Source organism: Solea solea, chromosome 13, assembly GCF_958295425.1.
Source record: "Solea solea chromosome 13, fSolSol10.1, whole genome shotgun sequence".
Taxonomy (NCBI): domain Eukaryota; kingdom Metazoa; phylum Chordata; class Actinopteri; order Pleuronectiformes; family Soleidae; genus Solea; species Solea solea.
In genome coordinates this window covers 1,373,493-1,400,000 of record NC_081146.1, presented here as the reverse complement: position 1 = coordinate 1,400,000, position 26,508 = coordinate 1,373,493, and the positions used below count along the sequence as shown (strand labels likewise).

The following is a 26,508-nucleotide window of genomic DNA, read 5'->3' as shown; positions in this document are numbered from 1 at the left end:
TGTGTGTGTGTGTGAGTGTGTGTGTGCGCATGTCCATGTGTGTGTGTGTGTGTGTGTGTGTGTGTGTGTGTGTGTGTGTGTGTGTGTGTGTGAGTGTGTGTGTGTACTTTTCCTCTGACTGAATCAAAGCACAGTTTCAGGTCTTTGTTGTTGATATTTACTGAGATCTATAAGCAGCAGCTCCACCCACTTTTCTTTATGTTCATATCACAGCCATGAATTCCTCTGCTGCTCCACCTCGATACACACACACACACACACACACACACACACACACCTGGACATGCGCACACACACACACACACACACACACACACACACACACGTGAATGTGGACTTTGTCAGGATCCACTTTCACTGTGGAATTTACACTAGACTTAGACTCTGACAGAAAACCTAATCATCATTATTACCATTATCATTATATTATCATTATTATTATCATCATCATCATCATCATCATTATTATTATTATTATTATTATAATTATTATCATTATCATTATCATTATCATTATGATCATTATTATCATCATAATTATTATTATTATCACAGTAAATAGAATAAAACATGTTAGACATGTTGTTTTGAAAGAAAACTTTATTGACACAGGTTTTAGTTTAACATCCAGAAAAACGTGGTTATAAATTTTATATAAAATATAATGTTTTTACTTTGACAATTAAGAAATAAACTTAAAATTTAAAATATACTATAAAACTATAATGAACAATATGAATGAATTGATTTAAAATAGAATGATAATAGTTCTATTAAACATGAACTCTGTGACTGAAAACTGAATTCAACACATGAAGAATCATCATCAGAAAAGAATTATGATTCAAGTTATTAAAAGGTTATTATGAAGTTATTCTAGTTTATAAAGTGTTGTGTCTTAAATAAACGTTTTGAGGTTGTTATGAAATCATGATTTGAATGATTTTACATTTAAGTTTCTCTTCTTTTATTTATTTAAATAATACAATTAAAAACTGCAAAAAATATCCACTCAATCTCCGATTCACCTCAATATTAACCACTTCACTCATGAGACTTGTGAACAAGTGAACTGTTCACTGGTTGACAGTGAGTGAGCGAGTGAGTGAGTGAGTGAATTCACTGGTTCACAGAGAACATCCCTGTGCGGTTCATCGTCGGTTTATCAAACTCCTCCTGAAACAAACAAAGAAAAACATAAATGTAGTTATTTCAGTTATAATAGAATTATTAAGTCAGATTTCAGGTTATTAGTAAAGTTAATAAAATGTAAGTAAACTGTGAGTAAAAGTAAAGAAGAGATGATCATAATTATGACTATGATTGTTATTATTATTGTTATTGTTATTGGTATTATTATTATTATTGTTATTATTATTATTATTATTATTATTGTTATTATTATAATCTGAATCCAGAAGAAGTGAGTTGACAGACTTTAAACTCACGTATTGTGCGTTGGATCCATTGAAGCGACTGTGTGTAGTGTACAGAGGGACGTCGTTTTTGGGGCTCAGGCCTTTGTGGCGCCCCCTACAGCAATACCACACAAGCTGGGGAGGACAAGTGTCATCATCATCATCAGTGTGTGTGTGTGTGTGTGGGAAAATAAGAAAGCCTAACAGAGGTCAGTGTAACTTATCATCACTCTCTCACACACACACACACACACACACACACACACACTCACACTCACGCACACACACACACACACACACACACACACACACTCTCTCACACCAAACCTCATAGAGAAAATCAGTGATTTTAACGTCACACACACACACAGGAGTTGTTGATCCACTGCTGCCTCCATCACTGAGTCCTAATGTCTTATTTAGTCACTTCGGCATTTGAAAAACTTCAGTGACACAAAGTGACCACACGAGGCAGCAGAGGACCAGTGGCTCCTGTGTCCCCGCAGCTAAATTCACTGATTTTCTCTCTGAGGTTTAGTGTGAGAGAGTGTTTTATTAAAGGAGGCGTTCAAGTGCAGAGTCCAGTGTTGGACAATTCAGTGTAAGAGAGTGTGTGTGTGTGTGTGTGTGTGTTTACCAGTGCTATCAGCAGCAGTAGCAGCAGCAGCAGAGCCAGAGCAGCCAGAACCAGCAGAGCGATGCCCCACCCAGGAACTCCGCCTCCTCCTCCACTGCCGCCACCCACTGTCATCGTGGTTGTCGTCACTGATTCACTCGGGGAAACGGAGCTGTTATTCCCACTCCCTGTTGCCATGGTACCGCTGGGCGTGGTCACCGTGTTGTTCGCGCCGCCCCCCGTCGTCACCACCGCGACAGAAGAGTTTGTCGCGTGCTGCACCGTGCTGTTGGGATACGTGGTTGCCATGGTAACGTTGGGCGCCGTGACGTTGCCAGATGGCGTCAGAGCCGTGACATTGGCGGGGTTCGTGACCTCTGTGGTCACATTGGGCGGGGCGGTGGGCGGTCCCAGTGTGGACATGGACTGATTGGTGGGCGTGGCAGTTGTGATGGCTGAGCCATTATTGGGTTGTGTGGTAACTGTTGACGTGTTGGTTGCCATGGTAACATTCGTGGTTGCGAAAGACACTGACGAAAAAGAAGTTTGATGTTTAATAATCATAAACTCATGTGACTTTTCCATGACATGGTCCATGACGTCATAGCTCCTCCTCCTGACACAAACACAAACTAGTGACTTGTAAAAAGTGAATCATTAGTTAGACACTGAAGTGAAACATCTGTGAATGTGGTCTCAATGGTCTGTCTGTGTGTCTTTCTGTCTGTGTCTCTAATGTCTCTGTCTCTAATGTGTCTAATGTCTTTTTGCCTCTCATGTCTGTGTGTCTTTCTGTCTGTGTCTCTAATGTCTCTGTCTCTAATGTGTCTAATGTCTTTTTGCCTCTCATGTCTCTGTGTCTGATGTCTGTGTCTCTAATGTCTCTGTGTCTCTAATGTGTCTAATGTCCATGTGTCCCTGTGTCTCTAATGTGTCTAATGTATCTGTGTCTCTAATGTCTTTGTGCCTCTAATTTCTATGTGTCTCTAATGTCTCTGATGTCTCTGTGCCTCTAATGTCTCTGGTGTATCTAATGTCTCTGTGTCTCTGGTGTATCCTAATGTCTCTGTGTCTCTAATGTGTCTAATGTCTCTGTGTCTCTAATGTCTTTGTGCCTCTAATGTCTCTAATGTCTCTGTGTCTCTAATGTCTCTGTGTCTCTAATGTCCATGTGTCTCTGTGTCTCTAATGTATCTGTGTCTCTAATGTGTCTAATGTCTATGTGTCTCTAATGTCTTTGTGCCTCTAATGTCTCTAATGTCCATGTGTCTCTAATTTGTCTAATGTCTCTGTATCTCCAATGTGTCTAATGTGTCTAATGTCTCTGTGTCTCTAATGTCTTTGTGCCTCTAATGTCTCTGTGTCTCTAATGTATCTGTGTCTCTAATGTCTCTAATGTCTCTAATGTGTCTAATGTCTCTGTGTCTCTAATGTCTTTGTGCCTCTAATGTCTCTGTGTCTCTAATGTATCTGTGTCTTTAATGTGTCTAATGTCTCTGTGTCTCTAATGTCTTTGTGCCTCTAATGTCTCTGTGTCTCTAATGTATCTGTGTCTCTAATGTGTCTAATGTCTCTAATGTGTCTAATGTCTCTAATGTCTCTGTGTCTCTAATTTATTTGTGCCTCTAATGTCTCTGTGTCTCTAATGTGTCTAATGTCTCTGTGTCTGTAATGTCTTTGTGCCTCTAATGTCTCTGTGTCTCTAATATATGTGCCTTTAATGTGTCTAATGTCTTTGTGCCTCTAATGTCTTTGTGTCTCTAATGTATCTGTGTCTCTAATGTCTCTGTGTCTCTAATGTGTTTAATGTCTCTAATGTGTCTAATGTCTATGTGTCTCTAATGTCTTTGTGCCTCTAATGTCTCTGTGTCTATAATGTCTCTGTGTCTCTAATGTCTCTAATATATGTGTCTTTAATGTGTCTAATGTCTTTGTGCCTCTAATGTCTCTGTGTCTCTAATGTCTCTGTGTCTTTAATGTCTCTTATATCTGTGTCTTTAATGTGTCTAATGTCTCTGTGTCTCTAATATCTGTGTCTTTAATGTGTCTAATGTCTCTAATGTCTCTAATGTCTCTGTGTCTCTAATGTCTCTAATGTCTCTGATGTCTCTAATGTCTCTGTGTCTCTAATGTCTCTGTGTCTCTAATATCTGTGTCTTTAATGTGTCTAATGTGTCTAATGTCTTTGTGCCTCTAATGTATCTGTGTCTCTAATGTCTCTGATGTCCCTAATGTCTCTGTGTCTCTAATGTCTCTGATGTCTCTGTGTCTCTAATGTCTCTGGTGTATCTAATGTCTCTGTGTCTCTAATGTGTCTAATGTCTCTAATGTGTCTAATGTGTCTAATGTCTCTGTGTCTCTAATGTATTTGTGCCTCTAATGTCTCTGTGTCTCTAATGTCCATTTGTCTCTAATGTATCTGTGTCTCTAATGTGTCTAATGTCTCTGTGTCTCTAATGTCTTTGTGCCTCTAATGTCTCTGTGTCTCTAATGTCCATGTGTCTCTGTGTATCTAATGTCTCTGTGTCTATAATGTCTCTGTATCTCTAATGTCTCTGGTGTGTCTAATGTCTCTGTGTCTCTAATGTATTTGTGCCTCTAATGTCTCTGTGTCTCTAATGTCCATTTGTCTCTAATGTCTCTGTGTCTCTAATGTGTCTAATGTCTCTGTGTCTCGAATGTGTCTAATGTCTCTGTGTCTCTAATGTGTCTAATGTCTCTAATGTCTTTGTGCCTCTAATGTCTCTGTGTCTCTAATGTCTCTAATGTCTCTAATGTCCATGTGTCTCTGTGTCTCTAATGTCTTTGTGCCTCTAATGTATCTGTGTCTATAATGTCTCTGTGTCTCTTATGTCTATAATATCTGTGTCTTTAATGTGTCTAATGTCTCTGTGTCTCTAATGTCTCTAATGTCCATGTGTCTCTGTGTCTCTAATGTCTTTGTGCCTCTAATGTATCTGTGTCTATAATGTCTCTGTGTCTCTAATGTCTATAATATCTGTGTCTTTAATGTGTCTAATGTCTCTGTGTCTCTAATGTCTATAATATCTGTGTCTTTAATGTGTCTAATGTCTCTGTGTCTCTAATGTCTCTGTGTCTCTAATGTCTATGTGTCTCTAAGGTCTCGAATATCTGTGTCTTTAATGTGTCTAATGTCTCTAATGTCTCTGATGCCTCTAATGTCTCAGGGGTCTCTAATGTCTCTGATGCCTCTAATGTCTCAGGGGTCTCTAATGTCTCTGATGCCTCTAATGTCTCTGTGTCTCTAATGTGTCTAATGTCTCTAATGTGTCTAATGTCTATGTGCCTCTAATGTCTCTGTGTCTATAATGTCTCTGTGTCTCTAATATATGTGTCTTTAATGTGTCTAATGTCTTTGTGCCTCTAATGTCTCTGTGTCTCTAATGTCTCTGTGTCTCTAATGTCTCTTATATATGTGTCTTTAATGTGTCTAATGTCTCTGTGTCTCTAAAATCTGTGTCTTTAATGTGTCTAATGTCTCTGTGTCTCTAATGTCTCTGATGTCTCTAATGTCTCTGATGTCTCTAATGTCTCTGTGTCTCTAATATCTGTGTCTTTAATGTGTCTAATGTCTCTAACATCTGTGTCTTTAATGTGTCTAATGTCTCTAATGTGTCTAATGTCTTTGTGCCTCTAATGTCTCTGTGTCTCTAATGTCCCTAATGTCTCTGATGTCTCTGTGTCTCTAATGTCTCTAATGTCTCTAATGTCTCTGTGTCTCTAATGTGTCTAATGTCTCTAATGTGTCTAATGTCTCTGTGTCTCTAATGTATTTGTGCCTCTAATGTCTCTGTGTCTCTAATGTCTCTGTGTCTCTAATGTCCATGTGTCTCTAATGTATCTGTGTCTCTAATGTGTCTAATGTCTTTGTGCCTCTAATGTCTCTGTGTCTCTAATGTCCATGTGTCTCTGTGTCTCTAATGTCTCTGTGTCTCTAATGTCTCTGATGTCTCTAATGTCTCTGTGTCTCTAATGTCTCTGTGTCTCTAATGTCTCTGTGTCTAATGTCTCTATGTCTCTAATGTATTTGTGCCTCTAATGTCTCTGTGTCTCTAATGTGTCTAATGTCTCTGTGTCTCGAATGTGTCTAATGTCTCTGTGTCTCTAATGTGTCTAATGTCTCTAATGTCTTTGTGCCTCTAATGTCTCTGTGTCTCTAATGTCCATGTGTCTCTGTGTCTCTAATGTCTTTGTGCCTCTAATGTATCTGTGTCTATAATGTCTCTGTGTCTCTAATGTCTATAATATCTGTGTCTTTAATGTGTCTAATGTCTCTGTGTCTCTAATGTCTATAATATCTGTGTATTTAATGTGTCTAATGTCTCTGTGTCTCTAATGTCTTTGTGCCTCTAATGTCTCTGTGTCTCTAATGTCTCTAATATCTGTGTCTTTAATGTGTCTAATGTCTCTAATGTGTCTAATGTCTTTGTGCCTCTAATGTCTCTGTGTCTCTAATGTCTCTGTGTCTCTAATGTCTTTGTGCCTCTAATGTCTCTGTGTCTCTAATGTCTCTGTGTCTCTAATGTCTTTGTGCCTCTAATGTCTCTGCGCCTCTAATGTCTCTGTGTCTCTAATGTCTCTAATATCTGTGTCTTTAATATGTCTAATGTCTCTAATGTGTCTAATGTCTTTGTGCCTCTAATGTCTCTGTGTCTCTAATGTCTCTGTGTCTCTAATGTCTTTGTGCCTCTAATGTCTCTGTGTCTCTAATGTCTCTGTGTCTCTAATGTCTCTAATATCTGTGTCTTTAATGTGTCTAATGTCTCGAATGTGTCTAATGTCTTTGTGCCTCTAATGTCTCTAATGTCTCTGATGCCTCTAATGTCTCTGTGTCTCTAATGTCTCTGTGTCTCTAATGTCTCGAATATCTGTGTCTTTAATGTGTCTAATGTCTCTGATGCCTCTAATGTCTCAGGGGTCTCTAATGTCTCTGTGTCTCTAATGTCTCTGTGTCTCTAATGTCTATGTGTCTCTAATGTCTCTAATATCTGTGTCTTTAATGTGTCTAATGTCTCTGTGTCTCTAATGTCTTTGTGCCTCTAATGTCTCTGTGTCTCTAATGTCTCTAATATCTGTGTCTTTAATGTGTCTAATGTCTCTAATGTGTCTAATGTCTTTGTGCCTCTAATGTCTCTGTGTCTCTAATGTCTCTGTGTCTCTAATGTCTTTGTGCCTCTAATGTCTCTGTGTCTCTAATGTCTCTGTGTCTCTAATGTCTTTGTGCCTCTAATGTCTCTGCGCCTCTAATGTCTCTGTGTCTCTAATGTCTCTAATATCTGTGTCTTTAATATGTCTAATGTCTCTAATGTGTCTAATGTCTTTGTGCCTCTAATGTCTCTGTGTCTCTAATGTCTCTGTGTCTCTAATGTCTTTGTGCCTCTAATGTCTCTGTGTCTCTAATGTCTCTGTGTCTCTAATGTCTCTAATATCTGTGTCTTTAATGTGTCTAATGTCTCGAATGTGTCTAATGTCTTTGTGCCTCTAATGTCTCTAATGTCTCTGATGCCTCTAATGTCTCTGTGTCTCTAATGTCTCTGTGTCTCTAATGTCTCGAATATCTGTGTCTTTAATGTGTCTAATGTCTCTGATGCCTCTAATGTCTCAGGGGTCTCTAATGTCTCTGTGTCTCTAATGTCTATGTGTCTCTAATGTCTCTAATATCTGTGTCTTTAATGTGTCTAATGTCTCTAATGTCTCTGATGCCTCTAATGTCTCAGGGGTCTCTAATGTCTCTGATGCCTCTAATGTCTCTGTGTCTCTAATGTCTCAGGCTCTGCACTTACCCTACTCTCATCCAATCTTCAAAAGCGTACATACAGAGTAACCTGGAGAGGATTTGTGTCTGAACCCTGTCCTCTAGCTACTGGGGTCCCTCAGGGTTCTGTCTTGGGCCCTCTCCTCTTCTCTCTTGGTTCTGTCATTAACTCTCATGGTTTTTTCCTGTCACAGCTACGCCGATGACACCCAACTCATTTTCTCTTTTCCCTGAAACACACGGAACAGGACGGATCTCTGCTCGTCTGACTGACGTCTCTCAGTGGCTGTCGATGTGTCTTTGATATAAAAAGCACTTACTTACACATCACACTTATGACTAACACTTTATAGATTCTTCTTACTTGAAGCTCTTACTTACTTCCAGCTCTTGTTTGTACCCAAATGTTTAAATGCACTTATTATAAGTCGCTTTGGATAAAAGCGTCTGCTAAATGACACGTAATGTAATGTCTCTGTCTGTCTGTCGGTGTCTTTGTCTGTGTCCTTTGTTAGTTTGTGTGTGTGTGTGTGTGTAGTCTTACCTGAGGTGAGGGTGAGAGTGAGACACAGAGTGAGCAGCGTCTCCATCTTGGTTGAGGAAACAAAGATGTGAGTGTGAACAGCAGCAGAGTCTGATTCCACTCTTTTATACACACACACACACACACACAGGTGAGGGAGGAGGAAGGGGCGGAGCTTCACTCTCTACATATTTGTGACAACTTCTCTTTCTTCATGATTTCATTGATGAAGCTGATTAATGTGATCATGACTCATGGTTTCTTTAATTCCTGGCGCCCCCGACAGGCAGGGAGGAGCGGTGCATGTGTCTGAGCAGGATTTGACCACATTTGTCTCCCATTTTTCTTTAGTTTGAAACCTGACATTGTAACAAAGAACAAAAACAGACTGAACAATGTTTGAAATGCTTTTATTCATCATGGATTTTTTAATCACAGACTGTCGTCTTTGTATTTAGGTTAATTTTCCTAGTTTGAATCAAAGTGGAGCTGAAAGATCATGTGACACAGTTCCGACGTTTCTCAGTATCGACTTGGGTTCGATGATCGGGCTTCTCTGGATCGTCGGGTCAAAGATTCTGACCTCGGCCGAGCTGCAGGAGAAAAGTTTTAATGTCTTTAAAAACAGCGTAGTAAAGTTTTAACGTCTTTAATGTCAGCGTAGTAAAGCTTTAATGTCTTTAAAGTCAGTGTAGTAAAGTTTTAACGTCTTTAAAGTCAGCGTAGTAAAGTTTTAACGTCTTTAATGTCAGCGTAGTAAAGTTTTAACGTCTTTAATGTCAGCGTAGTAAAGTTTTAACGTCTTTAATGTCAGCGTAGTAAAGTTTTAACGTCTTTAATGTCAGCGTAGTAAAGTTTTAACGTCTTTAAAGTCAGCGTAGTAAAGTTTTAACGTCTTTAAAAACAGCGTAGTAAAGTTTTAACGTCTTTAATGTCAGCGTAGTAAAGTTTTAACGTCTTTGATGTCAGCGTAGTAAAGTTTTAACGTCTTTGATGTCAGCGTAGTAAAGTTTTAACGTCTTTAATGTCAGCGTAGTAAAGTTTTAACGTCTTTGATGTCAGCGTAGTAAAGTTTTAACGTCTTTAATGTCAGCGTAGTAAAGTTTTAACGTCTTTAATGTCAGCGTAGTAAAGTTTTAACGTCTTTGATGTCAGCGTAGTAAAGTTTTAACGTCTTTGATGTCAGCGTAGTAAAGTTTTAACGTCTTTAATGTCAGCGTAGTAAAGTTTTAACGTCTTTAAAGTCAGCGTAGTAAAGTTTTAACGTCTTTAATGTCAGCGTAGTAAAGTTTTAACGTCTTTAAAGTCAGCGTAGTAAAGTTTTAACGTCTTTAAAGTCAGCGTAGTAAAGTTTTAACGTCTTTAAAGTCAGCGTAGTAAAGTTTTAACGTCTTTGATGTCAGCGTAGTAAAGTTTTAACGTCTTTGATGTCAGCGTAGTAAAGTTTTAACGTCTTTAATGTCAGCGTAGTAAAGTTTTAACGTCTTTGATGTCAGCGTAGTAAAGTTTTAACGTCTTTAATGTCAGCGTAGTAAAGTTTTAACGTCTTTAATGTCAGCGTAGTAAAGTTTTAACGTCTTTAATGTCAGCGTAGTAAAGTTTTAACGTCTTTAAAGTCAGCGTAGTAAAGTTTTGACGTCTTTAAAGTCAGCGTAGTAAAGTTTTAACGTCTTTAAAGTCAGCGTAGTAAAGTTTTAACGTCTTTGATGTCAGCGTAGTAAAGTTTTAACGCCTTTAATGTCAGCGTAGTAAAGTTTTAACGTCTTTGATGTCAGCGTAGTAAAGTTTTAACGTCTTTAATGTCAGCGTAGTAAAGTTTTAACGTCTTTAATGTCAGCGTAGTAAAGTTTTAACGTCTTTAATGTCAGCGTAGTAAAGTTTTAACGTCTTTGATGTCAGCGTAGTAAAGTTTTAACGCCTTAATGTCAGCGTAGTAAAGTTTTAACGTCTTTAAAGTCAGCGTAGTAAAGTTTTAACGTCTTTAATGTCAGCGTAGTAAAGTTTTAACGTCTTTAAAGTCAGCGTAGTAAAGTTTTAACGTCTTTAAAGTCAGCGTAGTAAAGTTTTAACGTCTTTAAAGTCAGCGTAGTAAAGTTTTAACGTCTTTAAAAACAGCGTAGTAAAGTTTTAACGTCTTTAATGTCAGCGTAGTAAAGTTTTAACGTCTTTAATGTCAGCGTAGTAAAGCTTTGCCGTCTTTAAAGTCAGCGTAGTAAAGTTTTAACGTCTTTGATGTCAGCGTAGTAAAGTTTTAACGTCTTTAATGTCAGCGTAGTAAAGTTTTAACGTCTTTGATGTCAGCGTAGTAAAGTTTTAACGTCTTTGATGTCAGCGTAGTAAAGTTTTAACGTCTTTGATGTCAGCGTAGTAAAGTTTTAACGTCTTTAAAGTCAGCGTAGTAAAGTTTTAACGTCTTTAATGTCAGCGTAGTAAAGTTTTAACGTCTTTGATGTCAGCGTAGTAAAGTTTTAACGTCTTTAATGTCAGCGTAGTAAAGTTTTAACGTCTTTAATGTCAGCGTAGTAAAGTTTTAACGTCTTTAAAGTCAGCGTAGTAAAGTTTTGACGTCTTTAAAGTCAGCGTAGTAAAGTTTTAACGTCTTTAAAGTCAGCGTAGTAAAGTTTTAACGTCTTTGATGTCAGCGTAGTAAAGTTTTAACGTCTTTAATGTCAGCGTAGTAAAGTTTTAACGTCTTTGATGTCAGCGTAGTAAAGTTTTAACGTCTTTAATGTCAGCGTAGTAAAGTTTTAACGTCTTTAATGTCAGCGTAGTAAAGTTTTAACGTCTTTAATGTCAGCGTAGTAAAGTTTTAACGTCTTTGATGTCAGCGTAGTAAAGTTTTAACGCCTTAATGTCAGCGTAGTAAAGTTTTAACGTCTTTAAAGTCAGCGTAGTAAAGTTTTAACGTCTTTAATGTCAGCGTAGTAAAGTTTTAACGTCTTTAAAGTCAGCGTAGTAAAGTTTTAACGTCTTTAAAGTCAGCGTAGTAAAGTTTTAACGTCTTTAAAGTCAGCGTAGTAAAGTTTTAACGTCTTTAAAGTCAGCGTAGTAAAGTTTTAACGTCTTTAAAGTCAGCGTAGTAAAGTTTTAACGTCTTTAAAGTCAGCGTAGTAAAGTTTTAACGTCTTTAAAGTCAGCGTAGTAAAGTTTTAACGTCTTTGATGTCAGCGTAGTAAAGTTTTAACGTCTTTGATGTCAGCGTAGTAAAGTTTTAACGTCTTTAATGTCAGCGTAGTAAAGTTTTAACGTCTTTAATGTCAGCGTAGTAAAGTTTTAACGTCTTTAATGTCAGCGTAGTAAAGTTTTAACGTCTTTAATGTCAGCGTAGTAAAGTTTTAACGTCTTTAATGTCAGCGTAGTAAAGTTTTAACGTCTTTAAAGTCAGCGTAGTAAAGTTTTGACGTCTTTAAAGTCAGCGTAGTAAAGCTTTAACGTCTTTAATGTCAGCGTAGTAAAGTTTTGACGTCTTTAAAGTCAGCGTAGTAAAGCTTTAACGTCTTTAAAGTCAGCGTAGTAAAGTTTTAACGTCTTTAAAGTCAGCGTAGTAAAGTTTTAACGTCTTTGATGTCAGCGTAGTAAAGTTTTAACGTCTTTAATGTCAGCGTAGTAAAGTTTTAACGTCTTTGATGTCAGCGTAGTAAAGTTTTAACGTCTTTAATGTCAGCGTAGTAAAGTTTTAACGTCTTTAATGTCAGCGTAGTAAAGTTTTAACGTCTTTAATGTCAGCGTAGTAAAGTTTTAACGTCTTTAATGTCAGCGTAGTAAAGTTTTAACGTCTTTAAAGTCAGCGTAGTAAAGTTTTAACGTCTTTAATGTCAGCGTAGTAAAGTTTTAACGTCTTTAATGTCAGTGTAGTAAAGTTTTAACGTCTTTAAAGTCAGCGTAGTAAAGTTTTAACGTCTTTAAAGTCAGCGTAGTAAAGTTTTAACGTCTTTAAAGTCAGCGTAGTAAAGTTTTAACGTCTTTAAAGTCAGCGTAGTAAAGTTTTGACGTCTTTGATGTCAGTGTAGTAAAGTTTTAACGTCTTTAATGTCAGCGTAGTAAAGTTTTGACGTCTTTGATGTCAGCGTAGTAAAGTTTTAACGTCTTTAATGTCAGCGTAGTAAAGTTTTGACGTCTTTAATGTCAGCGTAGTAAAGTTTTAACGTCTTTAAAGTCAGCGTAGTAAAGTTTTGACGTCTTTAAAGTCAGCGTAGTAAAGTTTTAACGTCTTTGATGTCAGCGTAGTAAAGTTTTAACGTCTTTAATGTCAGCGTAGTAAAGTTTTGACGTCTTTAAAGTCAGCGTAGTAAAGCTTTAACGTCTTTAATGTCAGCGTAGTAAAGTTTTGACGTCTTTAAAGTCAGCGTAGTAAAGCTTTAACGTCTTTAAAGTCAGCGTAGTAAAGTTTTAACGTCTTTAAAGTCAGCGTAGTAAAGTTTTAACGTCTTTAAAGTCAGCGTAGCGTAGTAAAGTTTTAACGTCTTTAAAGTCAGCGTAGTAAAGTTTTAACGTCTTTAAAGTCAGCGTAGTAAAGTTTTAACGTCTTTAAAGTCAGCTTAGTAAAGTTTTAACGTCTTTAAAGTCAGCGTAGTAAAGTTTTAACGTCTTTAAAGTCAGCTTAGTAAAGTTTTGACGTCTTTAATGTCAGCGTAGTAAAGTTTTAACGTCTTTAAAGTCAGCGTAGTAAAGTTTTGACGTCTTTAATGTCAGAGTAGTAAAGCTTTAACGTCTTTAAAGTCAGCGTAGTAAAGTTTTGACGTCTTTAATGTCAGCGTAGTAAAGTTTTAACGTCTTTAAAGTCAGCGTAGTAAAGTTTTAACGTCTTTAATGTCAGCGTAGTAAAGTTTTAACGTCTTTAATGTCAGCGTAGTAAAGTTTTAAAGTCCTTAAAGTCAGCGTAGTAAAGTTTTAACGTCTTTAATGTCAGCGTAGTAAAGTTTTAACGTCTTTAAAGTCAGCGTAGTAAAGTTTTAACGTCTTTAAAAACAGCGTAGTAAAGTTTTAACGTCTTTAATGTCAGCGTAGTAAAGTTTTAACGTCTTTAATGTCAGCGTAGTAAAGCTTTGCCGTCTTTAAAGTCAGCGTAGTAAAGTTTTAACGTCTTTGATGTCAGCGTAGTAAAGTTTTAACGTCTTTAATGTCAGCGTAGTAAAGTTTTAACGTCTTTGATGTCAGCGTAGTAAAGTTTTAACGTCTTTGATGTCAGCGTAGTAAAGTTTTAACGTCTTTGATGTCAGCGTAGTAAAGTTTTAACGTCTTTAATGTCAGCGTAGTAAAGTTTTAACGTCTTTGATGTCAGCGTAGTAAAGTTTTAACGTCTTTAATGTCAGCGTAGTAAAGTTTTAACGTCTTTAATGTCAGCGTAGTAAAGTTTTAACGTCTTTAAAGTCAGCGTAGTAAAGTTTTGACGTCTTTAAAGTCAGCGTAGTAAAGTTTTAACGTCTTTAAAGTCAGCGTAGTAAAGTTTTAACGTCTTTGATGTCAGCGTAGTAAAGTTTTAACGTCTTTAATGTCAGCGTAGTAAAGTTTTAACGTCTTTGATGTCAGCGTAGTAAAGTTTTAACGTCTTTAATGTCAGCGTAGTAAAGTTTTAACGTCTTTAATGTCAGCGTAGTAAAGTTTTAACGTCTTTAATGTCAGCGTAGTAAAGTTTTAACGTCTTTGATGTCAGCGTAGTAAAGTTTTAACGCCTTAATGTCAGCGTAGTAAAGTTTTAACGTCTTTAAAGTCAGCGTAGTAAAGTTTTAACGTCTTTAATGTCAGCGTAGTAAAGTTTTAACGTCTTTAAAGTCAGCGTAGTAAAGTTTTAACGTCTTTAAAGTCAGCGTAGTAAAGTTTTAACGTCTTTAAAGTCAGCGTAGTAAAGTTTTAACGTCTTTAAAGTCAGCGTAGTAAAGTTTTAACGTCTTTAAAGTCAGCGTAGTAAAGTTTTAACGTCTTTAAAGTCAGCGTAGTAAAGTTTTAACGTCTTTAAAGTCAGCGTAGTAAAGTTTTAACGTCTTTAAAGTCAGCGTAGTAAAGTTTTAACGTCTTTGATGTCAGCGTAGTAAAGTTTTAACGTCTTTGATGTCAGCGTAGTAAAGTTTTAACGTCTTTAATGTCAGCGTAGTAAAGTTTTAACGTCTTTAATGTCAGCGTAGTAAAGTTTTAACGTCTTTAATGTCAGCGTAGTAAAGTTTTAACGTCTTTAATGTCAGCGTAGTAAAGTTTTAACGTCTTTAAAGTCAGCGTAGTAAAGTTTTGACGTCTTTAAAGTCAGCGTAGTAAAGCTTTAACGTCTTTAATGTCAGCGTAGTAAAGTTTTGACGTCTTTAAAGTCAGCGTAGTAAAGCTTTAACGTCTTTAAAGTCAGCGTAGTAAAGTTTTAACGTCTTTAAAGTCAGCGTAGTAAAGTTTTAACGTCTTTGATGTCAGCGTAGTAAAGTTTTAACGTCTTTAATGTCAGCGTAGTAAAGTTTTAACGTCTTTGATGTCAGCGTAGTAAAGTTTTAACGTCTTTAAAGTCAGCGTAGTAAAGTTTTGACGTCTTTGATGTCAGCGTAGTAAAGTTTTAACGTCTTTAATGTCAGCGTAGTAAAGTTTTGACGTCTTTAATGTCAGCGTAGTAAAGTTTTAACGTCTTTAAAGTCAGCGTAGTAAAGTTTTGACGTCTTTAAAGTCAGCGTAGTAAAGTTTTAACGTCTTTGATGTCAGCGTAGTAAAGTTTTAACGTCTTTAATGTCAGCGTAGTAAAGTTTTGACGTCTTTAAAGTCAGCGTAGTAAAGCTTTAACGTCTTTAATGTCAGCGTAGTAAAGTTTTGACGTCTTTAAAGTCAGCGTAGTAAAGCTTTAACGTCTTTAAAGTCAGCGTAGTAAAGTTTTAACGTCTTTAAAGTCAGCGTAGTAAAGTTTTAACGTCTTTAAAGTCAGCGTAGCGTAGTAAAGTTTTAACGTCTTTAAAGTCAGCGTAGTAAAGTTTTAACGTCTTTAAAGTCAGCGTAGTAAAGTTTTAACGTCTTTAAAGTCAGCTTAGTAAAGTTTTAACGTCTTTAAAGTCAGCGTAGTAAAGTTTTAACGTCTTTAAAGTCAGCTTAGTAAAGTTTTGACGTCTTTAATGTCAGCGTAGTAAAGTTTTAACGTCTTTAAAGTCAGCGTAGTAAAGTTTTGACGTCTTTAATGTCAGAGTAGTAAAGCTTTAACGTCTTTAAAGTCAGCGTAGTAAAGTTTTGACGTCTTTAATGTCAGCGTAGTAAAGTTTTAACGTCTTTAAAGTCAGCGTAGTAAAGTTTTAACGTCTTTAATGTCAGCGTAGTAAAGTTTTAACGTCTTTAATGTCAGCGTAGTAAAGTTTTAAAGTCCTTAAAGTCAGCGTAGTAAAGTTTTAACGTCTTTAATGTCAGCGTAGTAAAGTTTTAACGTCTTTAAAGTCAGCGTAGTAAAGTTTTAACGTCTTTAAAAACAGCGTAGTAAAGTTTTAACGTCTTTAATGTCAGCGTAGTAAAGTTTTAACGTCTTTAATGTCAGCGTAGTAAAGCTTTGCCGTCTTTAAAGTCAGCGTAGTAAAGTTTTAACGTCTTTGATGTCAGCGTAGTAAAGTTTTAACGTCTTTAATGTCAGCGTAGTAAAGTTTTAACGTCTTTGATGTCAGCGTAGTAAAGTTTTAACGTCTTTGATGTCAGCGTAGTAAAGTTTTAACGTCTTTGATGTCAGCGTAGTAAAGTTTTAACGTCTTTAATGTCAGCGTAGTAAAGTTTTAACGTCTTTGATGTCAGCGTAGTAAAGTTTTAACGTCTTTAATGTCAGCGTAGTAAAGTTTTAACGTCTTTAATGTCAGCGTAGTAAAGTTTTAACGTCTTTAAAGTCAGCGTAGTAAAGTTTTGACGTCTTTAAAGTCAGCGTAGTAAAGTTTTAACGTCTTTAAAGTCAGCGTAGTAAAGTTTTAACGTCTTTGATGTCAGCGTAGTAAAGTTTTAACGTCTTTAATGTCAGCGTAGTAAAGTTTTAACGTCTTTGATGTCAGCGTAGTAAAGTTTTAACGTCTTTAATGTCAGCGTAGTAAAGTTTTAACGTCTTTAATGTCAGCGTAGTAAAGTTTTAACGTCTTTAATGTCAGCGTAGTAAAGTTTTAACGCCTTAATGTCAGCGTAGTAAAGTTTTAACGTCTTTAAAGTCAGCGTAGTAAAGTTTTAACGTCTTTAATGTCAGCGTAGTAAAGTTTTAACGTCTTTAAAGTCAGCGTAGTAAAGTTTTAACGTCTTTAAAGTCAGCGTAGTAAAGTTTTAACGTCTTTAAAGTCAGCGTAGTAAAGTTTTAACGTCTTTAAAGTCAGCGTAGTAAAGTTTTAACGTCTTTAAAGTCAGCGTAGTAAAGTTTTAACGTCTTTAAAGTCAGCGTAGTAAAGTTTTAACGTCTTTAAAGTCAGCGTAGTAAAGTTTTAACGTCTTTAAAGTCAGCGTAGTAAAGTTTTAACGTCTTTAAAGTCAGCGTAGTAAAGTTTTAACGTCTTTGATGTCAGCGTAGTAAAGTTTTAACGTCTTTGATGTCAGCGTAGTAAAGTTTTAACGTCTTTAATGTCAGCGTAGTAAAGTTTTAACGTCTTTAATGTCAGCGTAGTAAAGTTTTAACGTCTTTAATGTCAGCGTAGTAAAGTTTTAACGTCTTTAATGTCAGCGTAGTAAAGTTTTAACGTCTTTAAAGTCAGCGTAGTAAAGTTTTGACGTCTTTAAAGTCAGCGTAGTAAAGCTTTAACGTCTTTAATGTCAGCGTAGTAAAGTTTTGACGTCTTTAAAGTCAGCGTAGTAAAGCTTTAACGTCTTTAAAGTCAGCGTAGTAAAGTTTTAACGTCTTTAAAGTCAGCGTAGTAAAGTTTTAACGTCTTTGATGTCAGCGTAGTAAAGTTTTAACGTCTTTAATGTCAGCGTAGTAAAGTTTTAACGTCTTTGATGTCAGCGTAGTAAAGTTTTAACGTCTTTAATGTCAGCGTAGTAAAGTTTTAACGTCTTTAATGTCAGCGTAGTAAAGTTTTAACGTCTTTAATGTCAGCGTAGTAAAGTTTTAACGTCTTTAATGTCAGCGTAGTAAAGTTTTAACGTCTTTAAAGTCAGCGTAGTAAAGTTTTAACGTCTTTAATGTCAGCGTAGTAAAGTTTTAACGTCTTTAATGTCAGTGTAGTAAAGTTTTAACGTCTTTAAAGTCAGCGTAGTAAAGTTTTAACGTCTTTAAAGTCAGCGTAGTAAAGTTTTAACGTCTTTAAAGTCAGCGTAGTAAAGTTTTAACGTCTTTAAAGTCAGCGTAGTAAAGTTTTGACGTCTTTGATGTCAGTGTAGTAAAGTTTTAACGTCTTTAATGTCAGCGTAGTAAAGTTTTGACGTCTTTGATGTCAGCGTAGTAAAGTTTTAACGTCTTTAATGTCAGCGTAGTAAAGTTTTGACGTCTTTAATGTCAGCGTAGTAAAGTTTTAACGTCTTTAAAGTCAGCGTAGTAAAGTTTTGACGTCTTTAAAGTCAGCGTAGTAAAGTTTTAACGTCTTTGATGTCAGCGTAGTAAAGTTTTAACGTCTTTAATGTCAGCGTAGTAAAGTTTTGACGTCTTTAAAGTCAGCGTAGTAAAGCTTTAACGTCTTTAATGTCAGCGTAGTAAAGTTTTGACGTCTTTAAAGTCAGCGTAGTAAAGCTTTAACGTCTTTAAAGTCAGCGTAGTAAAGTTTTAACGTCTTTAAAGTCAGCGTAGTAAAGTTTTAACGTCTTTAAAGTCAGCGTAGCGTAGTAAAGTTTTAACGTCTTTAAAGTCAGCGTAGTAAAGTTTTAACGTCTTTAAAGTCAGCGTAGTAAAGTTTTAACGTCTTTAAAGTCAGCTTAGTAAAGTTTTAACGTCTTTAAAGTCAGCGTAGTAAAGTTTTAACGTCTTTAAAGTCAGCTTAGTAAAGTTTTGACGTCTTTAATGTCAGCGTAGTAAAGTTTTAACGTCTTTAAAGTCAGCGTAGTAAAGTTTTGACGTCTTTAATGTCAGAGTAGTAAAGCTTTAACGTCTTTAAAGTCAGCGTAGTAAAGTTTTGACGTCTTTAATGTCAGCGTAGTAAAGTTTTAACGTCTTTAAAGTCAGCGTAGTAAAGTTTTAACGTCTTTAATGTCAGCGTAGTAAAGTTTTAACGTCTTTAATGTCAGCGTAGTAAAGTTTTAACGTCTTTAATGTCAGTGTAGTAAAGTTTTAACGTCTTTAAAGTCAGCGTAGTAAAGTTTTAACGTCTTTAAAGTCAGCGTAGTAAAGTTTTAACGTCTTTAAAGTCAGCGTAGTAAAGTTTTAACGTCTTTAAAGTCAGCGTAGTAAAGTTTTGACGTCTTTGATGTCAGTGTAGTAAAGTTTTAACGTCTTTAATGTCAGCGTAGTAAAGTTTTGACGTCTTTGATGTCAGCGTAGTAAAGTTTTAACGTCTTTAATGTCAGCGTAGTAAAGTTTTGACGTCTTTAATGTCAGCGTAGTAAAGTTTTAACGTCTTTAAAGTCAGCGTAGTAAAGTTTTGACGTCTTTAAAGTCAGCGTAGTAAAGTTTTAACGTCTTTGATGTCAGCGTAGTAAAGTTTTAACGTCTTTAATGTCAGCGTAGTAAAGTTTTGACGTCTTTAAAGTCAGCGTAGTAAAGCTTTAACGTCTTTAATGTCAGCGTAGTAAAGTTTTGACGTCTTTAAAGTCAGCGTAGTAAAGCTTTAACGTCTTTAAAGTCAGCGTAGTAAAGTTTTAACGTCTTTAAAGTCAGCGTAGTAAAGTTTTAACGTCTTTAAAGTCAGCGTAGCGTAGTAAAGTTTTAACGTCTTTAAAGTCAGCGTAGTAAAGTTTTAACGTCTTTAAAGTCAGCGTAGTAAAGTTTTAACGTCTTTAAAGTCAGCTTAGTAAAGTTTTAACGTCTTTAAAGTCAGCGTAGTAAAGTTTTAACGTCTTTAAAGTCAGCTTAGTAAAGTTTTAACGTCTTTAATGTCAGCGTAGTAAAGTTTTAACGTCTTTAAAGTCAGCGTAGTAAAGTTTTGACGTCTTTAATGTCAGAGTAGTAAAGCTTTAACGTCTTTAAAGTCAGCGTAGTAAAGTTTTGACGTCTTTAATGTCAGCGTAGTAAAGTTTTAACGTCTTTAAAGTCAGCGTAGTAAAGTTTTAACGTCTTTAATGTCAGCGTAGTAAAGTTTTAACGTCTTTAATGTCAGCGTAGTAAAGTTTTAAAGTCCTTAAAGTCAGCGTAGTAAAGTTTTAACGTCTTTAATGTCAGCGTAGTAAAGTTTTAACGTCTTTAAAGTCAGCGTAGTAAAGTTTTAACGTCTTTAATGTCAGCGTAGTAAAGTTTTAACGTCTTTAATGTCAGCGTAGTAAAGTTTTAATGGCTTTAATGTCAGCGCAGTAAAGTTTTAACGTCTTTGATGTCAGCCTAGTAAAGTTTTAACGTCTTTAATGTCAGCGTAGTAAAGTTTTAACGTCTTTAATGTCAGCGCAGTAAAGTTTTAACGTCTTTAATGTCAGCGTAGTAAAGTTTTAACGTCTTTAATGTCAGCGTAGTAAAGTTTTAACGTCTTTAAAGTCAGCGTAGTAAAGTTTTAACGTCTTTAATGTCAGCGTAGTAAAGCTTTAACGTCTTTAATGTCAGCGTAGTAAAGTTTTAACGTCTTTAATGTCAGCGTAGTAAAGTTTTAACGTCTTTAATGTCAGCGTAGTAAAGTTTTAACGTCTTTAATGTCAGCGTAGTAAAGTTTTAACGTCTTTAAAGTCAGCGTTGTCATGTGACAGGACAGCAGGGGGCAGTAGTGTGGACGCTGTTTTCTCTCACCTGCCTCTCTGCTCAGTGTCGCCCCCATGTGGCTCCAGAAAGAACAGGCTCTCTCACGCAGACCCCGACGTTGGACAAGGGCGGGGCTCATCTCCAGGTATGTGGGCGGGGATTCAGAGGACTGAACTGGACGCCAGCGGGGCAGAACTGACTCCTCCCACACTTGTGATGGGTTCGGATTCCTGATGTGGGGGGCGAAAAAGAACAGGTGAGGTCACATGACCTGACAGAGAGAGAGGGCGGGTCCTAGAGTGAGCGAGGAGGACAAACTACCCGGTATCTATGACAATATTTACAGTAGCATTTTACAATAAACACAGTTAGATGTGTTTGCTGTTTGTGGGCGTGTCTTCTCACCCCGTCCTGACGAAGCTGGACACGTAAGTCATCACGGCGAGAGAGAGGCGGCGGTCAGAGGAGGTGAAACGCTGAGCGCTGATTGGATGATGAGGAACACCAAACACAAACTGAACGTCCAGAGGAACAAATACGTCGGCTCTGCAGACAGAAGCAAACGATCATCAGTGATAACACCATTAAATACCATTAAATGTGAAAAGACGCGCTACTTTACAAAATATAAAACTAAAATGTACAACGAACCAACTCAAAACATCAATATTTCTGTGGAACTGTCCCTTTAAAACGATGACATGTCACCTGTTGAGGGCGCTGTTGGCAGGCAGGTGGTACAGGAAGACGTTAGCGTCGTTGTTGGCCCAGAAGCTCGCCATCTGCAGGCTGGGACAGGTAATGAACAAGTCTCTGAAAAGCAAACGTGGGATTTTTGTCAGCTGTTGTCAGCAGAAGAAACAGGAATGGTGAATGTTTGAATCCACCACCTGGTGGCGTTGTTGAGCACTCTGGAGAACAGGTTGTATCCAGCGGGGGTGGGGCTGTGATCCAGAGAGTAGAACCAGGTCGCCGCCTCTTTCAGCCGCTCACTTCCTGTTTCTCCACCCAGCGAGCGACTCAGCGCTTCATAAAACGCCGTCTTCGCGTCGACTCGACCCTGAAGAACCTCGAAGTCCTGAACACATGAATCCATGAATCTGTAAATAATCTCAATCTATGCTCTGATTGGCTGATGGACAGGAAACTGACCTTGATCCTCCTCGCTCGGCCAATCAGCCCGTCGTGCTCAGACGATCCCAGCAGCAGATCCACGCTGCGGTACGACAGCGGCGAGGTGGACAGACGCCGTGGTGACCACGAGCGGAACGGACCGCTGACCGCCATCAGCTGTTACCACACACACACACAGGACAGGTGAGACGTAAGCAGACTCCGCCCACACACACTCACCTGGTTTCAGACGCGTACCTTTGTCTGAGCAGCGTTAAGAGCGTCAGCAGGCGCCGATCTGAGGCAGGCGGCGAGGTCAGAGGTCACACAGCCCAGTTCAGACGCCAGGTCCAACGTCAAGCGTTTGGAGGAGGAGGCGGAGTCAACGAGTGCCGGAGAGAAGATGGAACCGCCCTGAAAACGAGGAGGAGAAAAAATGATTTAAGACGTTGAGTTCCCTGTCAGAGATTCATCAGCTGATCAATGTGTGTGTTGGTATGATTGACAGGTCAACACACACACAAGTCACTTCTCACCATCAGGATCATTCTGTGGAAAAGAGGCGGAGACGACGAGGAGACCAGATGAAGGCTGGCGATGTCGGCACCGCCACGCTCCGCCCCCACTGTCACTCGACTGTTGTCTCCGCCCACCAGAGAGATGTGCTTGTTGACCCAGCGAAGCACCGCCTCCTGGTCAGACAGCCCATAGTTTCCACGGAGACGAGAGTCGCCTGGAGACACGACAACGGTGCTTATGGTTAAGGTTAGTTGTAGTTATTAACTGGTTAATGTTGTTGTTAGTGTTAGTGTAAGTTATTAACTGGTTATGGTTAGTGTTAGTTATTAACTGGTTATGGTTAAGGTTAGTATAAGTTACTAACTGGTTATGGTTAAGGTTAGTATTAGTTATTAACTGGTTATGGTTAAGGTTAGTGTTAGTTATTAACTGGTTATTAAGGTTAAGGTAAGTATTAGTTATTAACTGGTTATGGTTAAGGTTAGTTATTAACTGGTTATGGTTAAGGTTAGTGGTTAGTTAGGCTTTGTTTAGTGTGTTTACCTGTGCTCAAGAATCCCATTGCTGCTGTCCGGTAGTTTGCTGTTACCACAACAATGTTGCCAAGGGCAGCGAGGGTGGAGCCATAAAGTAGTGCAGGGCTCTGATTGGCTGAAGGGTTGAAGAAGAAGACCAGGACTGGGACACGCCCCCCCTGACACACACACACACACACAATTGTCAGTGACAGGAAGGGACATCAAGGACTAGTGGGAGGGGCCTGATGACTTACCTGAGCAGCAGGTGAGAAGACGTTCAGGTAGAGACAGTCTTCACTGGACGAGTCTGACGCTGCGTCACCAGGCTGGAGACAGGTGTCACTGGAGGACACACCCACAGGAAGTGATGTCACACAAACATATCACAGACAGGTGTCACTGGAGGACATGCCCACAGGAAGTGATGTCACACAAACATATCACAGACAGGTGTCACTGGAGGACATGCCCACAGGAAGTGATGTCACACAAACATATCACAGACAGGTGTCACTGGAGGACATGCCCACAGGAAGTGATGTCACACAAACATATCACAGACAGGTGTCACTGGAGGACATGCCCACAGGAAGTGATGTCACACAAACATATCACAGACAGGTGTCACTGGAGGACACGCAAACAGGAAGTGATGTCACACAAACACATTAAAGACAGGTGTCACTGGAGGACACGCCCACAGGAAGTGATGTAACACAAACACATCACAGACAGGTGTCACTGGAGGACACGCCCACAGGAAGTTATGTCACAGACAGACAGTGTTACCGTGGCCTGGTTGCGTTCCAGGTTCCGGACCAATCAGCCGGCTGTGCTTCCTCAAAACGGAGTGCTCCTATTGGAGGACGAGCGTAGGGCACGCCCACATACTGAACCACTGATCTCCGCTCTGAGTTCAGGACTGTTTCCACGGCAACGCCCTCTAGGATCCCATGACCTGGGATGGAGACCTTAGTAACCATGGACAACTTCTCTGAGGGGACAGAAAGACAGACAGACAGGTGAACTCTGTGGGAATCAAACCGTCGACAGTGCCGCTCTGTGCCGTGACTGGCTCACCTGTCCTCAGGTACACCTTGTGGGCGGGTTCTTTGATGAGCAACTTGCAGGAGGAGGCAGGTCTGGATGAGTCTGGGGCGGAGCTAAGCCCGCACACCCTGGTGTCCGGGTAGAGGACGCAGCGGGTGGCGAATTCCGTCTCACTGAGGGACACGGCGACACAAGACTCCGCCCCCTGGCAGGCTGACAGGAAGTGAACAGATCATGGTTAACATCCAAACAGAACCACAGAGACACAGGCATACGTGCTTTGTCTGTGTGGTTACCATGGAGACACCAGTCCCTGGTCCTGTTGTCGTCAGTGGCGACGTCGCGGCTGATGTGGACGACGTCGTACGTGGAGACGGACGGGTCGACGAGGACCGACGAGTCGCCAAGGAGACGCCACTCAGACAGAGACACTGACACACAAACATTCATTATGCCCGTCCCACAACAAAACATCAAGATGTGGCTCCTCCCCTTTTATTTAGATCTTATAGTCTTACCGTTGGTTGGAGACAGGTGAAAGTCAGGACACAGAGCAGGGACAGCCGTCCACTGATTGACTGAAAACACACACACACGTTACACTGTCTGAAAATACTTCACATGTGTATATTTGTTGTCTACACATGTACAAGTACACACTGTGTACCTGGCTTGAAGTACCAGCCAAGCGGCTCAGGTGAACTTTTCACAGCAGACGGTCGACAGTCCTGAGGTTTCCATGACGACGACACGTCTTCATCACACGTCAGCACACCCAGACTGAGCAGAGACACACACACCACACCTACACACACACACACACACACACACACACACACACAGTGTAGCATCCTGACGTCACTCACACAGATTGTAGTAAAACTGTGGTTACCATGGTTACCTGGAGATTTGGTGTCTCGGACAAAGCCGATACCACGGCAACAGGGATCTTCATCACAACGCCGCTCACACTCCCTGAACCTGAACACACACACACACAGATTATGATGAACATAAACATGTGTGTGCGTGTGAGTGTGTGTGTGTGTGCGTTTGTGCGTGTTTACCCCTGAGTCAGAGCCCCGTTGTTCTCAGTCACGCTGACTCTGTTCCGAACAGAGTAAGAAAGCATCTTCTGGAAGGAAACTCTCTGATAGAAACTCTTCACTGGTCCTGACAAGTCCACTACAACACACACACACGGAGGTCAGAGGTCACGTCAGAAGAACATGGTGTTTGTGTGTCAGTGTCAGTCACCTGTCTTGGTGTAGGTGTTGTTTGGTGCTCTGTCCAGCAGGAGGCGACAGGCTCGTCTCAGCGGTTTGTCGTATGCTCCGCACACACGAGTGTCAGGAAACAACGTACAGCTGAAGAAAGCTGCTGAGTCAGCTTCTGTGAGGTCAGCGACGTGACACTGTGACTCAGCATCACAGCCTGACACACGCACGCACACACACACACACACACACACACACACACACACACACACACACAGTTTGTTAAACTCGTGTTTTTCAGTGTGTCCAGTTGTGAGCACAGCGCCCTCTGCTGGACAACATGTTAATTACTTCCCACAGTCTTCTGAACTTGTAGACCATGTTGAATTTTAATGTGACTTTAATTTCACTGTAATCTGATTCTAATTTCACTGTAATCTGACTTTAATTTCACCGTAATCTGTCTTTAATTTCACTGTAATCTGATTCTAATTTCACTGTAATCTGTCATTAATTTCACTGTAATCTGATTTTAATTTCACCGTAATCTGACTCTAATTTTACTGTAATCTGATTCTAATTTCACTGTAATCTGACTTTAATTTCACTATATATACATATATATGTGTATATATTAAAAGTCATTGACTGTATAAACTTGTAACTTGATACAGTTGTTGTGTATCTGCTCCTGGTCTCTCTCTCTCTTCTGTCTCTACCTCATCTCCCTCTTGTCCTTTCCCTCCCCCCCTTCTCTCCCCCACCTCTCCTCTGTCCCCCATTTTCCTTTCACCCCGACCGGTCGAGGCAGATGCTGCACATCTCTGAGCCTGGTTCTGTCAGAGATTTCTTCTTCTCTCCACTGATGCCTAGTGTTTGCTCATTGTGTGAACTGTTGTGTTTCTCTGCTCTCCTTGATGTTGTCTATGTACAGACCTGAGATCATGTATGTTATGATTTGGCGCTATACAAATAACATTGAATTGAAATGAATTGAATACACGTATACACATATATACACATATATGTATATATGTGTATATATATACATATATACACATATGTGTATATATGTATGTATATGTGTATATATTTATACATATATACACATATATGTGTATATATGTATAAATATATACACATATACATACATATATATGTGTATATATACACATATATACATACTGTATATGTGTATATATATACACACATATATACATATATGTGTATATATATACACATATATACATATATGTGTATATATAAACATATATGTATAAATATGTTTATATATACATATATGTAGATAGATGGATATCAGCTGATTTGGATTCATGAAATAAATCATCAGTAACAATTGTGAAAGTGTGCGAGTCGTACGTGTGAGACACCAGAGCAAAGCATGCTGGGAGTCGTAGTTCTTCTTGTTGAGCCAGAACGACAGAGCAGAGAGTTTCCTCTGAGGGTCAACGACGACGTCATCGTCCGATAGAGACGCAAACTTCAGCTGCACCGAGTCTGAACACATGCACACACAGGCACACAGATTATGAACAAAATCATACAGATTATAAACAAACACACACACACACACACACACAGATTAATACACAAACACACACAGATTATAAACAAAGTCATACAGATTATAAACAAACACACACACACACACACACACACAAACACACAGAGATTATAAACAAAGTCATACAGAGATTATAAACAAACACACACAGATTATAAACAAAATCATACAGATTATAAACAAACACACACACACACAGATTAATACACAAACACACAGATCATAAACAAAGTCATAGAGATTATAAACAAACACACACACAGATTAATACACAAACACACAGAGATTATAAACAAAGTCATACAGAGATTATAAACAAACACACACAGATTATAAACAAAGGTTCAAAGATGATACGAACTGTCCAGAGAAGAAGAGACTTCAGCTGCTGCACATGAAGAGGAGCCAGAGTCTGATGAAGCTGCATCTGCAAACACACACAAAACACCTGCTG

At 38.7% G+C, this 26,508-nt stretch overlaps 2 protein-coding genes across 2 annotated transcripts in view; both read right to left on the bottom strand.

Moving 5' to 3' along the window:
- Positions 1-847: 847 nt before the first annotated feature.
- On the bottom strand, positions 848-8,425 carry LOC131471600 (mucin-1). The gene is made up of 4 exons (XM_058648229.1): positions 8,355-8,425; positions 2,056-2,564; positions 1,449-1,553; positions 848-1,176 (listed from the first exon to the last, which is right to left on the bottom strand). The coding sequence occupies exons 1-4, from the start codon at positions 8,398-8,400 to the stop codon at positions 1,120-1,122; spliced, it is 717 nt and encodes a 238-aa protein (XP_058504212.1). The 5' UTR covers positions 8,401-8,425; the 3' UTR covers positions 848-1,119.
- A 302-nt stretch (positions 8,426-8,727) lies between these two features.
- The window catches only part of tg (thyroglobulin), a 41,625-nt gene continuing 23,844 nt past the window's right edge, over positions 8,728-26,508 (bottom strand). Inside the window, exons 30-49 of the mRNA XM_058648109.1 lie at positions 26,416-26,481; positions 25,850-25,987; positions 24,510-24,686; positions 24,320-24,437; positions 24,154-24,233; positions 23,920-24,057; positions 23,771-23,830; positions 23,549-23,683; positions 23,283-23,465; positions 22,992-23,196; positions 22,457-22,544; positions 22,228-22,378; positions 21,702-21,898; positions 21,424-21,579; positions 21,205-21,342; positions 20,943-21,130; positions 20,761-20,865; positions 20,458-20,598; positions 20,101-20,282; positions 8,728-8,926 (exon numbers count right to left, since the gene is read on the bottom strand). Of these exons, the coding sequence (XP_058504092.1) occupies positions 8,856-8,926; positions 20,101-20,282; positions 20,458-20,598; positions 20,761-20,865; positions 20,943-21,130; positions 21,205-21,342; positions 21,424-21,579; positions 21,702-21,898; positions 22,228-22,378; positions 22,457-22,544; positions 22,992-23,196; positions 23,283-23,465; positions 23,549-23,683; positions 23,771-23,830; positions 23,920-24,057; positions 24,154-24,233; positions 24,320-24,437; positions 24,510-24,686; positions 25,850-25,987; positions 26,416-26,481 (2,717 nt within the window). The 3' untranslated portion in view covers positions 8,728-8,855. The remainder of the gene's footprint in view (positions 8,927-20,100; positions 20,283-20,457; positions 20,599-20,760; positions 20,866-20,942; positions 21,131-21,204; positions 21,343-21,423; positions 21,580-21,701; positions 21,899-22,227; positions 22,379-22,456; positions 22,545-22,991; positions 23,197-23,282; positions 23,466-23,548; positions 23,684-23,770; positions 23,831-23,919; positions 24,058-24,153; positions 24,234-24,319; positions 24,438-24,509; positions 24,687-25,849; positions 25,988-26,415; positions 26,482-26,508) is intronic.